Source organism: Coregonus clupeaformis, chromosome 1 (assembly GCF_020615455.1).
Source record: "Coregonus clupeaformis isolate EN_2021a chromosome 1, ASM2061545v1, whole genome shotgun sequence".
NCBI lineage: Eukaryota > Metazoa > Chordata > Actinopteri > Salmoniformes > Salmonidae > Coregonus > Coregonus clupeaformis.
In genome coordinates this window covers 84185467-84203812 of record NC_059192.1, presented here as the reverse complement: position 1 = coordinate 84203812, position 18346 = coordinate 84185467, and the positions used below count along the sequence as shown (strand labels likewise).

General features: G+C 45.6%; 1 protein-coding gene across 1 annotated transcript; it reads left to right on the top strand.

The window, feature by feature from the left end:
* Positions 1-5417: 5417 nt before the first annotated feature.
* Positions 5418-13082, top strand: LOC121575488 (E3 ubiquitin-protein ligase TRIM8-like). Its single transcript, XM_041888609.2, has 5 exons — positions 5418-8198; positions 9903-9998; positions 10106-10371; positions 10689-10804; positions 10935-13082. The coding sequence occupies exons 1-5, from the start codon at positions 7596-7598 to the stop codon at positions 11603-11605; spliced, it is 1752 nt and encodes a 583-aa protein (XP_041744543.1). The 5' UTR covers positions 5418-7595; the 3' UTR covers positions 11606-13082.
* Positions 13083-18346: the final 5264 nt, after the last annotated feature.

Below are 18346 nucleotides of genomic sequence, written 5' to 3'. Positions count from 1 at the left end.
GTGCTTTTCACAGTAACTTAATGGGAGTTAGTTGCCTGGAAGTTGCTGTGGATTTTACTGAACCTAACTGGCAACCAGCTGTCAGTAAGTTATTGTAAAATTCACAGTAACTTAATAGCCAGTAACTGCTAGTAACCTATTTGCAACTAGCTGCCAGTAACTAGTTAACAACTACTAAGCATTCTTTGTGCTGTGCACACTTGACTCACTTGGCCTCAACCTCTTGGTTGGCAGCAAACTGACCTTCCTGCCACACCATTAGGTCAGTGAGCGTGACAGAGATCAGCCTCAGTAAGTTACTGTGAATTTTACAATAACTACTTGCAGCAAGCTGAGAGAAAATTATTGAAAAATAAACATTAACTTCCTATTGACCAACTGCAATTAAGTTAATGACAAATATACAGTAAACCCTCTTAACAGTGCAGCTATTGATTTTCACAAGCTCTTACAAAGACTGTAGAACTGGGAGTGGACAAATTAGGTGCTCAACCTTCATCAACATATTGAAAAATGCACACATGCACCCTTAGCGGTACCAGTACCTAACAGTGTGTGCCATAAGCACATCTGAAGTATCCTATAAACAATGTTCCCTCTAAACTGCGCGCGGCCGTGCACCTCCTCCAGGACGGCTGCACAGAGACGAAAGAGATTGAACTTCACTGAGTTCGCCCCATTAGTTTGCAATATATAGATATTTTTGTGTGTGATTGAATCAACACTATATCATCCCCTTTTCAATGCAACAAAACAAAGCTAACTAAGTATGATTGATTGTTGTAGGCAGAGCCAGAGCGCCCCCAAGTAGAATTATATTGGCCGGAGGTAGCCCACGAGCGGTCACCCGCGAGTGAATGCGCTTTTTAGATCAGTTCAGATCATGCGTTTGCACATTTGTTGACGTTCTTTGCTAGTTAGCGAGTTATTAACCCAGTTATAGATAAGTATAGGTCAGCAATTGGGAGTTACTGCTTCCTACAAGAGCACAAAACGTGTAGGCTACATTTCAAGCTGTCTTTGAAAAGCCAGCAGGTAAAAAGCGTATGTCTTAATTAAAAGGGCAGTGTTGTATTTTGAGACAGGCTTGAATATGCAAATAAGCCAATAGGCTGAGGGGTAGCCTACATTGTCTAATTCTCTGTATGCTAATAATACTTCATTTTATTTTGTAAAGTGGTTCCTTGCATCATACAACACAATACAATGCAATTTACAGTCACCTATTTGGCCAATGGTGTTACAGACCAAGTCAAATGTGTATGTCAAGCCCTTCATAATGTAAAAACTGTTTTAAATGTCTCATGCATTGAACACCACATATAGGCTACTGTAGTCTATATCATAGAAATCAAAAGCTATTTCCATGTGAAAATGTTATGGGATTTGCTCCATGTGAAAATGTTTTGGTTTTGTTGGTAGGCCTAGATTATGCTCAAATAGCAGCAATAGCCTATTGGCTACTGTCTAAAACTGTAAGGGTACAGCCTCAGTGTTCATTCTAAACGTGCGCTGGAAGTTGCACAAAATTCTCACAACGTTCAAGTTTCCACTAACAAGACCAAAACTTTAGTCAGGGAACATTGTCTATAAGTATTGTCTATAACTGTTGAACCTGTCATTGGTTCTAGCTGGAACCTGAGGGTTCTTCATGAGGGTTCTAAATGGAACTCAAAAGGGTTCCCCTTCCAGCACCCCCCATCTCACAACCAACTGTCAGTATAGGGGGCCGCCAGGCAGTCAGTGAGGAGGCAGGCTAAGACCCATGAACAGCCTAGAACTACCCAACAACACCAACGGCCCTCATCCACCTCTGAAACAGAATGACCAACCCCGGTACCGGAGACCCCCAATTACCCATCATAATGACCCTGACAATACACTCAGAACAGAAAGACTTTCTTCAGACAGCTGTTCCTGTTTGCCTCCCCACTAGGGAATCCATCCATAGATGGCACAAGGTACCTACAGAGAACTGCCCGCACGGATGCACTCACACCGAACACACCTACCAACTGTTTGCTCGGTGGCCAGCTGGGTTTGGGTCCTATTTGCTCCCTCTGTCTTCTAGCATCCAGTGTCCAGTCTTGCCTCCGCATCGCCCCTCCTCCAGCACCGGCACAGGCCGATGGACATACTCTCCACCACCCCAACCCCCCTGCTCCCTTTCCACCTCTCTCCCCCTTCCTCCCTCTACACCTATCCCTCTCACAGAACCAGAACAGAAACAGGAACCATTAATCATCACACCAGACGAGGCACAAAGGAAGGACCAAAGATCTACACCTATGTCTGGAGCGAGCAGGCCACAGGGGAGTACCATCACTGACCTCCGGGTCTTGGGCTTCCAAGTGTGTCTGCTAGCTCCTCAGGTGGTCCTTCACCCCCTCTGCAGATCCAGATCCTGACCCAGCACCTGCAGCAGCCCCAGTTCCCAGTTCCCGGTTCCCGTCCTGACACCAGACCCAGCACCTCCTGATTTTTCCAGTCCTGGGCCCAGCCACAATACCAGTACGGCTTCTGGTTCCGGTCCAGGCCCCAGCACCAACTCAGGCTTTCCTGGTTCCAGCTCCAATCCCAGCACCAACCCTGGACACAGTACCGACCAACCACAACTGCCACCTCCACCCAGCAACTGCCGGCCCAGACCCCACCCCTCCCCCAACACAAGAACACCGACAAACCGTCAATCACCACTAGACCAACCACTCAAGCATCAACCCCAAAACTCTAAGACGTGATCGACTCTCCAACACACTGTGAAACAAACAAACAAACAACTAACTAACTGTGATAAGACCATTTTAAAGATGCACCATGCAGAAATCATTACACCATTTCCTGGTTGCTAAAATTCTAATAGTTTGCTTAATTTCAGTTTATGTGACAAAACAAACAAGTATCGTATTGAGAATCATTGTACCATCTAAACCGCTGTGAAATATTTCCCATAACCAAAAATATTGTATTTTCAGCTGGTGTACAAAACCGAAAGTAAACGATGCAAAACCGAAACTTAAGAATGGGGAAAATAGAAATAGCGCATATAGAAAGGATTTACCACTTCTTAGACTCGCTTTCAATGAGAATGGCAGATCCATAACACAAATGTCTATGTGAATTTGGTGGGGTCATTTAAAAAGTTACATATTGCAGCTTTAAATTTCTTCTGAAGGTTTTTTTCTTCTATTTGTATTCTCTTTCTCTGTTGATTACTGATGGATTTTTCTTCTTCCTTTTGATGACGATTTGATTTGCCTAGTTTTGATTTGATTACTTATTTGACGACTTATAACCAAAAACCGTGGATAGAACTGAAAGCGCGAACCACAGCATTTAACCCTCGCAAGGCTGCCAGCCCAGACAGCATCCCTAGCCGCGTCCTCACAGCATGCGCAGACCAGCTGGCTGGAGTGTTTACGGACATATTCAATCTTTCCCTATCCCAATCTGTTGTCCCCACTTGCTTCAAGATGTCCGCCATTGTTCCTGTACCCAAGAAAGCGAATGTAACTGAACTAAATGACTATCGCCCAGTAGCACTCACTTCTGTCATCATGAAGTGCTTTGAGAGGCTAGTTAAGGATCATATCACCTCCACCTTACCCGACACCCTAAACCCACTGCAATTTGCATACCGTCCCAATAGATCCACGAATGATGCAATCTCCATTACACTGCACACTGCCCTATCCCATCTGGACAAGAGGAATACCTATGTAAGAACACTGTTCATTGACTACAGCTCAGCCTTCAACACCATAGTACCCTCCAAGCTCATCATTAAGCTCAGGGCCCTGGGTCTGAACCCCACCCAGTGCAACTGGGTCCTGGACTTCCTGATGGGCCGCCCCCAGGTGGTGTAGGTAGGAAACAATAATATAATAATAATATGCCATTTAGCAGACGCTTTTATCCAAAGCGACTTACAGTCATGCGTGCATACATTTTTGTGTATGGGTGGTCCCGGGGATCGAACCCACTACCTTGGCGTTACAAGCGCCGTGCTCTACCAGCTGAGCTACAGAGGACAACACATCCACTACACTGATCCTCAATACAGGGGCCCCACAAGGGTGCGTGCTCAGCCCCCTCCTGTACTCCCTGTTCACCCATGACTGCGTGGCCAAGCTCATCTCCAACTCAATCATCAAGTTTGCAGACAACACAACAGTGGTAGGCCTGATTACCAACGACGATGAGACAGCCTACAGGGAGGAGGTGAGTGCCCTGGCCGAGTGGTGCAACAGCGCCTCTTCAACCTCAGGAGGCTGAAGAAATTTGGCTTGGCCCCTAAGACCCTCACAACGTTTTACAGATGCACCATTGAGAGCATCCTGACGGACTGTATCAACGCCTGGTATGGCAACTGCACCATCCACAACCGCAGGGCTCTCCAGAGGGTGGTGCGGTCTGTCCAACGTATCACCAGGGCACACTGCCTGCCCTCCAGGACATCTACAGCACCCGGTGTCACAGGAAGGCCAAGAAGATAATCAAGGACCTAAGCCACCCGAGCCACGGCCTGTTCACCCCGCTACCATCCAGAAGGCGAGGCCAGTACAGGTGAATCAAAGATGGGACCGAAAGACTGTTTCTATCTCAAGAAGCTGTGTGTGACACACACTGTTAAATTGTCACCACTAGCCGGCCTCCGCCCAGTACTCTGCCCTAAACTTTAGTCACTGTCACTAGCTGGTTACCACCCAGTTACTCTACCATGTACCTTAGAGGCTGCTGCCCTATGTACATAGTCATGGAACACTGGTCACTTGAATAATGTTTACATACTGTTTTACCCACTTCCTATGTATATACTGTATTCTAGTCAAGGCCTATCCCATTTAACTATTGCTGTACATATACTATTCTTCAGATATACTACATATTCTATCCATAAACTGTCCATATTGTCTATACATCCCATCCCATCAAACACACACACACACACACACACACACACATATATATACTCCGGACTCCGACATTGCTTGTCCTAACATTTCTATATTTCTTCATTCCATTCTTTTACTTTTTAGATTCGTGTGTATTGTTATATATCACTGCACTGTTGGAACTAGGAACACAAGCATTTCGCTACACCTGCAATAACATCTGCTAAATATGTCTATGTGTACAATTGTATTTTATTTATTTATTTAATTGGCTATTATTTATTGAACATTTTGAATGATTTATCTTTGAAAACTGTAAATAATTTTGGAAAAAACAAATAATATTGCCTTTTAAAGATTTCCGTGGAGAGGAACATTGAATATCTACACATATTTTCCTATACCTGTGAAAAATAAAAGCGTATCGTAATTTCTTAATATATTTCAATATGCTCCTCTCCCCGTCTCGCTAATTAACGCCTTCCGTTAAAAACATGACACACATCGGTTGTGTGACAGGTCACGTGATGGTGGAGGAGCAACGGGACCAGCCGGAAGGAGGGGTGAGCCGATGTTCAACCCGATTGAACGACTAGTCTAGCTAGCTAGCATTCCTCCTTGCCCCGACGCCTGGTTAGAAAGAGGAAAGAGATCGCAAATTAGAATTCAGAGACGGATTGGATTTGTATGATCAAGGCGATTCGGCTATAAACAACGGGACAGAAGGCCTCGAAATATGGCCACATATACACAGCTGAATCCGAAAGAACTGGCGAGGCGTGTTTGAACGCGACGGGAATCTTTTTGTTTCGGTGTGATCTGCAAACCAAACGAGTTTTGGGAATAACCGAGGCCCTGTATCCTCCGTGGATTCTCTTTCTTTCTTTTTTTGATGAGGAGCGCAAGATTGATGACAGCTACCTTTAAAAATGCCAGAATAGCGACATCCTCTTTAAAATAAGATTAGACGGGTGCATTTATATATAATAATAGATGTAAAACCGTGGTAGTCGTAAATATTCTAATGTAGTCATTTATTTGTTTGTACAGCGACAGAAAATGGTGAGATGACTTCTCAGAATTAAAACTATTTCATTAAGCTAACGAAATCAGTGGAGTGAAATGTTTTTAGCTGAATGTGAGCTGATAATAGTCATGATCCGTCCCTGATAAACCAAAGGAATGAAGCCGGGACATATCTTTGGGTCTGGATACGTTTTGATCGGTCTGTGTGTATGATCCGAAAGCTTGCCACAGAAGCCAACATTCCAGTGGATTAAAAAAACCCTGGCCTTTGTTTTGCGCTTATGAATTGAAGTCGGTTAAACCATAAACTATGCAGTACATCGCCTTCTAACGAAGTATTGTTTGACCTTTTTACTAATTAAGTCTTTATAGGCCCAAATAGCCGAGAGGAAAGTATTTGGTGAGAGAAGTCGAGGCCTTGTGTACAGATATGCGAGCGTTGCCTGTGGAAGCATCATAACTGACGACGTTACACATCAAACAAATAGGCTGTTATGTACCTATTGTGAGGATCAAAGTCCGTCGCAATGTTTATTGAAGGGCTAAGGACACTTGTCACATGTATCTGATTTGCAAATCCTTATATTTTTGTTTTGTCCTACTGCCAAAAAGCTGTCACGAGCGTAATCGTATTAATTGTGAACGTACCCAAAATAGTCGGTGTATTATTGGAAGAGAGGATAAAATAACAATTAATGTGCCCTTTGGAACATCGGCGTTGTATCAACCTTGGGCAAGCTTAATCGATTTACAGATGGCTTTATTCAGGGTGGAGGTATAGGAATCATTTCGGCAACGCAATCTTTTACTTATGTTCATTTCTGGACCTCAATCGATTGAGGAACAAACAAACATAAGCGGACGAGGAAGTCAAGGCTAGCTCGTCAAGCAAAAGTAAAGACCTACGCAGAAGGGGAGAAGAAAAGGTGAGCGTTCGTCTTTCATCAGCTGTATAGAAATCAATTCAGCTCCGCGGTGATGTAACCGTCCAAACGATCCTAATTCAGACCGATTCAATGTAATGTCTGAACCGTGTTGGTTGGTAGATCTCTGTGCCTTCATTGCTATCATACCGTAGCTGGAAATACGAACAATTTAGCTGCGAGAATTAGGCCTAGGCTATACTACGCACAAAGTGAACCATTCGTCAGCCGTCACAGGAGCCGGTTATTGCCTAACCGTGTGATTTCAGAGAAACGAAGGCCTCGCTAACTCTACGGTAATTTGCATAACGTCATCCCGGACTGTGTGTCGTAATCACCGGGGTGTTGTCATCGTTTCCCTGAGGCCTTTTCTGGTGGCTGTGGAATCTGCCAAGGCCTACCTGCTCTGCCCTACAGGATGTGCACTGCTGCCTGGATTTAAAGCAATAGCTGAGGACATTCATTCACCAGTCGGTTGGACTAAACTAGTTGACAGTGCTAGTGATGATAATAACCCTTCATTGCTGAGTTTGTTGCACAATAGACAACTATCACTAAAGGACTAGTAACATACTAACATACTGGACTTATCTTTCTGTATACAGAGTCACAGGTCTTCCCTCAGTCCTCAAGACATTTGATCTATAGTCAGGGGCTTAGTTCATGACTACAAATCCATAGTCAATCCATAGGATTGTTATTTTTTTCATGTGAGAAGGTTGTCGTCGCGTGTCTGTACGCCGCTCCCACCATGGCCTCAAACATGGCGACCTCCGACCTGTCCGAGACATGGAGGAACTGTTTCGAAGAGGAGCTGATCTGCCCCATCTGCCTGCACGTCTTCTCCGAGCCTATCCAGCTGCCCTGTAAGCACAACTTCTGCCGGGGCTGCATCTCTGAGGCCTGGGCTAAAGACACCACCCTGGTCCGCTGCCCCGAGTGCAACCACGCCTACAGCCAGAAGCCTGCTCTGGAGAAGAACCACAAGCTGTCCAACATCGTGGACAAGTTCAACGCGTTGTCCGTAGAGAAGGCCGCCTCGCCGGTGCTGCAGTGTATTCTGTGCCGCCGTGGCCCGCCACTCCCGGCTGTCAAGGTTTGCCTGCGCTGTAGCGCCCCCTGTTGCCAGAGCCACGTCCAGACACACCTGCAGCAGCCCTGCTCCGCCCTGGGACATCTGCTGGTGGAGGCTGAGGCGGTCAAGGCCTGGACGTGTCCTCAGCACGACGAGTACAGACTGTACCACTGTGAGGCAGAACAGACGGCCGTGTGTCAATACTGCTGCTTCACGCGATGCCATCCCAGTCACGGACACGGGGTCACTGACGTGGAGCTACGACGCAACGATATACGGGTAAGACTAAAATTTATGTCTCTTACACCCATTCCTTTGGTTAAGAACAAAGCAGCCCAAATTGGGGGAAAGTGTGTGTCAATCCTCCGGTGTATGCATTTTTCAATTGTGATCCAATCCAACCCCCATTCTCTCATCTGTTGAGAGTGACAAACAATGTGTTGGAGGGCTGGAACAATGAGTGGTCTAAGCCAGCCTTATCTCCCCAGCACAGGTGCATCCTAGTCTGGGACCACCAGCCGGCAGGGGGGGGAATGAAGTGAGATTCTTCACTCCATTCTGTGGTAGAAGAGGTGGAAGAATGGTTGTTTATGGTTTCCTTTTCGTTTTCTTGTGATTCTCTTTTATTTCCTGGGTTCTAGTAAGGAAGGCTGTGGTTAGTTAAAAACAACCAACTGTCCCCAGGTTGGGGATATGAGATGGGGGCTAGTCAGTCATACAGGCTTTTCTCCTGACTCATATTGGTGACTACTTCTGGCCTCTGACTCCATTTTAGGGAGCTGTTAATACTCTGTGTGCACTAGCCTGTTAGTAGCCTACTCCGTGTGTGGGATCAACCACATTGGAAGGGTTAGGAAGGTTCTTGTATAACAAACTACAGTGTGAATTCCTGTCCTCTGATTCTCCCTGTGACTGACTACCATCTCCATTTGTAATGAGTGACTCTGGGAGCCTAAAGTTAATGTACTGTGACAGTGTTACTGCTTAAGTGCATCTAGTGGTGGTGGCAGAGGGGGTAGAGATGCCCCCTAGCCTCCACCATGGTCCCCAGCACTACCCCATCTCCCCAGGGCATGACTGACCTACCTCCCCATATCACTCTTCTCCACTGGGGGTCCTGGTGGAAAATATGTTGGATAGAAATGACTGATAGATATGCCATCTCCCCCCAGTACCCCTTAATGGTACTGAACGTCCCCCATGCAGAGAGGTACTGCTGTCCCCCACCACCCCTCCACCCACCCCCACTATCCATCCCTGCCCAAGGCTTCTGCCCTGAGCCTGATTTCTATCAGCATTCAGGTCACAGACCACTACTACCGTGGGCGTGCAGCAAGATGCTATAGGAGCAGTGTCCTGCCCTACTTATAACCTTTGCCCCCAGGAAGTGGAATTGTTCTATTTGTGTCTTGTTTCCTCTACTGAATTCCAAATTGAAATCCCACAATTCAGATCCAGAGAGGTTCCCAAGGGATGGAGGCTAGGGCTCGATTTGGGATTGGGAATGTCTGTGAATTCCTTATTGTGTTTTTTGCCTCAGTTTTGCATCAGTTGCGCTGGCTGGCGTGGCACTCTGGTTTGGCCAGTCTGGGCATGTGTTGTAGCCGTGCCAATGCCAGCCCAGAATAACTAGTGTTGTTTTGACAACAGTACCATGAGTGGGCCTAATGTCTGTGTGTATGTGGTGTTCTGAGAAAGGAGGAGCATCCGGAGGAGAGAAGGGTAGAAGAGTATCTATCTGGCTGCGCCCTGTTCTCGCTCTCTTGCTCATACCTCATTCACCACAAATAGCTATTGGTTGCCATGACAGCTCCCTCCCTCAGATAAGCTGTTTGTTAGATGGAGACTAAATTGGCTGGCTCAGCCTGCTAGAGGCCTAGTGGTGTTTCTCTTCTCATATTATCATTTTCATTGGTTTGTTCGGCTATGTATGAGGAGTTATCGAACCCAACTATGAATGACATTACCATTTCTCTCTCTCAGCAAAATCTATTGCGGCAGCAGGAGAGGGTGGAGGAGAGAGTTCAGGACATTGATGAGCAGCTCTGTAAACTCGACTCTGACAAGTGTGTGGTGGAGGTACGTCTGATTTCTCTCACAAACACTCTCTTTCTCTCTCTCCCACACACCTCAGCCAGTGAGCACAGGCTGCACACACATGTATAACAGTCTGTTCTCTCCTACAGGACAGAGTGTGTGAGCTGAAAGAGGAGGTGCGTGTGCAGTACCAGCGGATGCAGCACTTCTTGGAAGAAGATCTGTCCCGAACGCTGGAGGTTCTAGAGCGGGCGCGTTCTAGGTTCTGCCAGGAGAACGCAGGCCAGGTTCTAGCTCTGGGAGAACAGAGACACGAGGCCCAGAAGCTGCTCAGCTCGGTCCACACGGCCTTCGGCAAGGCTGAGGAGCTGGGCTTCATGAAGAATACCAAACCTGTCAAGATCCTCATGGAGAGGTGAGAGACAGGGGACATTACACAGATGTTATAAAAAAGTTAGTAGAGATACAGAAAGGCGCTTACATGCGGCTTATTGCACACGTATTACAACTGTAGTCATGTTAGAATTGTCATGATACACATCATTATTTATTTAGGAGAACAGAATTCCAAACTCCTTACAAATCTTTTTATGACAGGATAGGACATGTAGTAGGGAGACAGAGTTGACGGAGCAGAAATGCGTAGGGCTCATGCGGGGATCGAACCGGGACTATAGTTTTAATGGAGCGCTAATATACCAGGCTTGTTACATGCATATTTGTGTGTTGCAGGTCTCAAGCGTGCGTGGGCAGTGCGCTCCCTCCCTACAAGGTGGGCAGTCTCAACTCTAAGCTGTTCCTGTCAGAACTCTCCAAGCGAGAGAAGAGCCTACGGAAAACATTGGAAGGTAGGATCGAGAGAATCATCTTTACAGAATCTTCACACCCTTATCTGATTATTTGTGTTGGTAGATCAAGGTAATTCATATTTGGCTTTGTAAGTCTGATCCCCCTCTCTTTCTCTCCCTCCCCCTCCAGCCCCCCTAGCACCTCCCTCCTCGTTCCTCCAGTCCGTCCAGGCATATCCCAGCGGCCTCGGCTCCGGGGCAGAGAAACGCAAACACTCCTCGGCCTTCCCAGAAAGCAACGGAAGCGCTGGGAAAACGGCTTCTTCCGGGTTCAATGACTCCTCTTCCTCTTCTAAGCAGCCCTACCTGGGCCCAAACTCTGCCCCCGGGGAGGGCCAATCCTCCAATCAGCAGCTTCTGGGTCCCTGTGGCCCCTCCCACATGAACGAAGGTGGCGGAACAGGAAGTGGAAGTGGCTCTCTAACCAATCACCATTCAGGGTCTGTGTTCAGTCCCTCCCACTTCCCCCCTGCCAGCGGTAGCTCCTCCCATTCTTCTCAGCCGGCAGTGCTCCCCCAGTATGGCGGGCGTAAGATCCTGGTGTGTACCATGGATAACTGCTATTGCTCCGGGGTACCCTCAGTGTCGGGGCACCGCGGCCACCCTCCCTACCCACGTTCAGGCTCCTTTCCCTGGGTAAGCGCCCAGGACTACCCCCCTCCCCCCGGCCTGGCCTCTGGAGCTCCAGCCATGCAAGGATTGGCTGTCAGAGACTGGATAGACGCACAGCAGACGCACAGACACACAGACTTCTATGGCCTGTATGGGCAACCCTCCACCAAGCACTATGTCACCAGTTAACACACATACATCTATATATACACACTTCTACAGGCAAACAGCTCTCCACTAAGCACTACGCTACTAGTTAAATACGCACACATGCTCATGTAGACACACACACAGAATAAATATATATAGGTACATACACAGACGTTCACTTCTACATGTTATACGGACAGTCCTCTGCTAAGCACCATGTTACAACTCATAGATGCACTTACACACACTCTCGGGGGCAGGGTTGACACATGTATTAGTTTTCTCTGTCAGACAGACACACAGTGTACTGTATGATGATCTCTGTCTTTGTGCAGAAACTGTTGATGCTGAAGCACTTCGGCTCAAATGAAATGTTTTAGCGACATCTCCCTCCCCGTCGTAGTGAGATCGATAGCCTTATGTTGTTATTATTAATGTTCTAATTATAATTTTCTGTTTATTGAACATGGTCTGATAACCGTGTAAAGAGAATGGTGGTTTATTATTGTTAGAGCTCTGGTTTTGTCTCCTTGCTGAGTTCAGGGATGTACTGTGCAGCTTGAACACACACGTTCTTCCAGGTTCTCTTCTGTGTGTGGGCTGGGACCCCCTCCCATGCACTTTTGGGGGGGGGGGGGGATTTCTCTCTGTAGAAGTTGCTTTGTAGACAGGTCTAGGATTAGTTTACCCTCCCTGTAGACACAGGTCCAGGATCAGCTGACCCGTCCCCCAGTCCTAACCTTAAACATCAGGGGGTCAAATGGCAGAAACTGGCCCTAGATCAGGGTTTATGGGCAACTGTAAACCTACTTCATTATGGACCTTCTTTATTCCCATTGATTCGGATCCCAATCCCATCGGAGAGGGGATCCGACCCCCTTCCATTGTGCTGCCAGGCTGTCTCCTTTGTTTTCTAGTTATTAATATACAGATCATGACACATGAGCGATTCCCATATGGCATATGAGTAATCATACCATATGAGCAGGTATCATGTTTGTCTTAAAGACAGTTGGACTCGTAGACAGGATGGTGGCTCAGCGAGCAACTACATGGCCTGGGCTGGACTGGACAGACCAAACAAATCAACTCAAGCATCTGGGAGTGTGACGGTGACTATGCGTTAATAATGTACTTCCTGCAGGGTGATGTCACTTCCTTTTAACAAGCACACGCTCTCTGCTTCCTGTTTGCAGCTGTAAGCATGCGGGGAAGAGTTTTATAAAGCACTCTGGAATAAAAAATAAAAAACCTACAAGAAATGAAAAATAAAAAAAGATGAGCAGAAGTAATGGTTGAGGGGTTTTTTCATGAACTTTTTCTAAGAGAGAAACTGGACTGCTCAGCGTAAGCATTGGATAAATAAAAAAACGCTGAAAAGGAACTGTTACAAGAACAGTCGACCAATAGGAGAAAAAAAATGGGGAAAAGTATCTTTTTTGTAAATATTTTGTGAAATGAAAAATAAAGGACATGTCATTTGGAGGGTTCCAAATAAATCAAGGAATTTAATTCAGTTACTTCCCTTCATTTCTTGATCACAACCCAAGTCTCTTCTTCTTTTCTCTCTTGTCAGCCTTTATTTTCAGATCTGTCAAGTAAAGTGTTTTTTGATAGGTTTTACTTACTGATACAGAACTGAACTACACTTCTACATGAATGTGGATGCTACCATGATGACGGATAATCCTGGATGATGAGTGAAAAGGTTTGACGCACAAATGTCATACCCGCAAGACATGCTAACCTCACCATTACAATAACGGGAGGTTAGCATTTGGGGGGGGGGGGGTTATGATATTTGTGCGCATATAACTTTCTCACTTATCATTATTCACGGTTCATTCAGGATTATCCGTCATCATGGTAACATCCACATTCATGTAGAAGTGTTTAGAATTGTTCTCTTCTTATTTACAATAAAAGTGACCCCAAAATGACATGATTTACCATTAATTTCTATTGGGCACAAAATAAAATGAAACACAACCAAAACAAACAGCAAATGCATCCAACAAATTTGTAGAGTCACAAGCTTGATGTAGTCATTGTGTGCTATGAATATGGGACCAAATACTTAACCTCTTACTACTTTAATACACATGTAAGTGAATTTGTCCCAATACTTTTGCTCCCCTAAAATGGGGGGGGCTATGTACAAAAAGTGCTGTAATTCCTAAACGGTTCACCCGATATGGTTGGAAATACACATTAAAGCTGACAGTCTGCACTTTAACCTCATAGTCGTTGTTTGATTTCAAATCCAAAGTTCTGAAGTATAGAGACAAAAGAAGAAAAAATGCTTCACTGTGCCAAAAATGACAGAGGGCACTGTAAATGTCATCACTTGGTATGTAGTGGGTTGAAGGGGAGACTCCCATGAGAATACAACCACCACACATATGGTAAGACATCAAACTAACCCTGTCATTTACTAGGTGTTCGCCTGAGTGAAGCTGCCAGAAAGACCCTGTGGTCAGGGGTGGTAGACACACAGTCAATAAAGTTGTCCTGATCTTTCTCTGTAGTGATGAGTCAGGGGTGGGAGCCTCTCTTTCCCTCCCTCTCTTTCACTCAATCTCACACACTGGATAAAAGTTGTTCTGCTCTGTCTCTGGTGGAGTCAGGGGTGGGGAAGTTGGTAAAACCTTGAGGATAGGTTATAAAGAAAGCTGAGCTCCAGTAAACAAACACGCCGTTGGAGAAGTCAGCTAATCTCTGAGGCGAGATTGGTCTGTGGAGGGCCAGGCGGCTGGGTTTGCTGTCCACCCCCTCACCCGTACAGCTCACACACACAGTCGTCTGTTAACCCGAGAAATTACCGAAAGAGAAACTGAGATCCACCCACTGCGCCCACCAACAGAACACAATACTAACATCAGTAGTGATATATCAGCAGGTTTTTATTGCAGTGGAAACTTCATGGGTAGTGGAGGCACATCTGAGAAAGAGAGAGTGGAATCTATGTCTAACAGGGTGTGTTTGTGTGTTTCAGCCTGACTAAGCTGTAGCTTTAAAGCTTTCTGCCACCTAGCATGTTGGACCTCAATCCTCTTCAGCTAGCAGGGATGGTCCACTATTATTTTTGTGTGTGTGCTTTTGTGTGTCAGAGAAAGAGAGAGTAGGAGAGAGTTTTTATTTTTATTTTTTATTTTTTATTGGCACATCCACAAGCAGCAAGCTAGCTCATTCTCCTTCTTCGGATGACAACAGTAACTTTGTTTTACATTTGACTTCTTTACAGCTATTTTGTTACATATACATTATTCATACATTTCACATTCATGATATTTCTACACACAGTATTACATGACAGAAAATAGAGTTTGATTTACACATTAAATGGTACTCAGACATATTTGGTATACATGATACAGTATATGGTGTTTTTGGTCCTAACTATTACAGATCATGAGCTTTTGGCGTAGGGGAGATGTTGTGTATGTGTGGTAAAACAGGAGGACATTACTATCTGCTCGTCGTCAACAAGGTTTGGCTTGTCTAATACGTTTCTTTAAACCCATAGTCCTAGCTAGGCCATGCATGTGCAGGTTCACTAATCTCTCCATCATCAGCATGTCGATACCTAGCTCTGGTCCAGGGCGTTAGTGTGGCTTGCTAACGCTGAGCTCAGTATTAGCAAGCTGCACTTAATGCCCTGGACCAGAGCTAGTTGATGCACGATGGTTTGGACGGTGAGGTGATTTGTAGATCAGATAATCTCCAGCAAAGCACGGAGCTCAGGCCGACCCTGGCCAACAAACAGTATCACATGACTCTTGGTTGATATGCTAACACACATAAGAGTGTTTGATATGCTAACCCTATTATCTGTAGCTCTCATGGGAAAATGGACTCAGGAAGACATGGGCTTGGTGGGTGAGGTAGGAAGATGTATGAGGTGTATTGAGAGCGTATGGTTTGATGTATCTTAATTTTTTTTTTAAATTTTTTTAATTTTTTAATTTTTTTAAAAAATCTTAACATTTCAAAGTGATGCACATTCTTATAATGCATGATCCTTTTCTCCTCCACGTCTTCCCCACCTTCTGTGCAACTCCCACCTATTTCCTATCTGTTGGTGGGATATGATATCTGTTTCCTGTTTCATCTGTCATCATTGCAACTCAGATGTGATTAGTTGAAGAGAAAGGGGCCGGTATGAAGCATGCTGGTTTGGGATTTGAGTGGTTGGTCTATTTCTCTTTCTCTTTCTCTCTTTCTCTCTCTTTCTCTCTCTCTCTCTCTCTCTCTCTCTCTCTCTCTCTCTCTCTCTCTCTCTCTCTCTCTCTCTCTCTCTCTTTCTCTCGCTTTCTCTCTCTCTTTCTCTCTCTCTCTTTTTCTCTCTCTCTTTTTCGATCTCGTTCTCTCTCTCTCTCTCTCTCTCTCTCTCTCTCTCTCTCTCTCTCTCTCTCTCTCTCTCTCTCACACACATACACAGCTGTCTTGATTCATGAGGAGAAAAAGGCGGTAATCCTGTCGCCTCAAAGATAGGCATCACACTCCCCTCTGTCTGGCTCCTCATGTCGCCCAAACACACACACACAACTTTTATGCACAGATAAACCAACCACAGAACTTTGTGTTCTCTCAATCAGATTGTAGAAGATAACAGGCCTTAAAGGCCCAGTGCGGTCAAAACATTTATTTCCCTGTGTTTTATATCTATTTCCACACTATGAGGTTGGAATAATACTGTGAAATTGTGAAAATGATCATAATGCCCTTATAGTGTAAGCTGTTTGAAAGACTGCCTGAAATGTCAGCCTATTTTGGTGGGATGGAGTTTTGACCTGCCTGGTGACATCCCCAGGTGGTAAATTAGTTAATATACCAATAAGAAAGAGAGTTCCAAACCTCTCTGCCAATAACGGCTCATTTTCTGTTTTCCGCTGCCCACTCAGACCATTCCCAGAAAATTCTTGCTTGAGAAATTGCTCTATGCCGAGATGCTATTTTTGTTTATTTTTGACCATTTTAATTGAAAAAAATCACAGTAAGGTACACTATATATACAAAAGTATGTGGACACCCCTTCAAATTAGTGGGTTCGGCTATTTCAGCCACACCCATTGCTGACAGGTGTATAAAATTGAGCACACAGCCATATCTCCATAGACAAACATTGGCAGTAGAATGGCATGCGCAATTTAAAGCGTCGGCTGGAGTGGTGTAAAGCTCGCCGCCATTGGACTCTGGAGCAGTGGAAACGCGTTCTCTGGAGTGATGAATCATGCTTCACAATCTGGCAGTCCCACGGACAAATCTAGGTTTGGTGGATGCCAGGAGAATGCTACCTGCCCCAATGAATAGTGCCAATTGTAAAGTTTGGTGGAGAAGGAATAATGGTCTGGGGCTGTTTTTCATGGTTCGGGCTAGGCCCCTTAGTTCCAGTGAAGGGAAATCTTAACGCTACAGCATACAATTACATTCTAGACAATTCTGTGCTTCCAGCTTTGTGGCAACAGTTTGGGGAAGGCCCTTTCCTGTTTCCGCATGACAATAACCCCCTTGCACAAAGCAAGGTCCATACAAAAATGGTTTGTCGAGATCGGTGTGGAAGAACTTGACTGGACTGCACAGAGCCCTGACCTCAACCCCATTGAACACCTTTGGGATGAATTGGAACGCCGGGGGGTTAGAAGGATTACTTTATCCTATCCCAGGTGTTCCTTAAAGAGGAACTCCATATTAATGCCCATGATTTTGGAATGAGATGTTCAACGAGCAGTTGTCCACATACTTTTGGTCATGTAGTGTACTTAATTGTTACCCAGAAATTATTTGATATTGAGATAAAAACAGCTGCATTGGACTGTCTCTGTGCCCAAATGACACCCTATTCCCTATGTAGTGCACTACTTTTGACCAGGGTTCCAAGGGCTCTGGTCAAAAGTAGTGCACTGTGTAGGAAATAGGATGCCATTTGGGACGTAGCCTCTCGGTCTATGCCCAGAGATTTAAAGACATCTGCACTTTGATCTTAATGTCTGAGCATAACGATCTAATTTAACAGACACTTTGATCCAAAGCCCCACATACAGTTAGCAGCCTGTGGCCCATGTAGGAATCGAGAGGAGAGAAATAAGTGTTTCACAATGGGTCTTTGTAAGAGCAGAGACATTTTATAGTCCCACAGGCCCTTTGAATGCATCGCTCTCTCACACACACAGCTGGAAGTCAGTGTTTTATGGCCAGTGTTCTCTCCCCTGTAGCAGATGCAACACCCTCACAACTATGTGCAGCAGGCCTGAACCAACCACTGAACAGCTACGGTCTGACTAGTAGTTAAACATAGGCCTGTAGGAATCGACTGTGGCGGAGTGGTTAGACTAGCTATAAAGGCTGCCAGCCACGACAAACACAGAGAGCTGCCCATTCAGGGGCCCAACCAGCTGGGCCTTGACAATGTCAAAACCAGCTGACCCCACAAGCCTGAGGCGATGTTAGTCTGTTACCCCACCTGTGTGTGTGGCATTAGTGTTTTGGAGATGAAAAAGGCTCTGGTGTGGGGTCTCTCCAGGGACTGTCAACGACAAGGGTCTGGGCAGCGGAGATGTTTTTTGGTCAGGCGGTGTTGTCTGGGGTAAAGTGGTGTCCTCCACAGCTCCACAGGGCATCACACAGAACTGTGTGTGTGTTGGCTGGGCCTCTATACTACCACTCTACAGCCAGGTCAGAAAACAATGCAATTTTTCCCATCACATTTTATTCACGTACCTTCAATCCTTGGACAGATCACATTCAAGAATATCAAAAAGAAAAGGCCTTTTGTGTAAA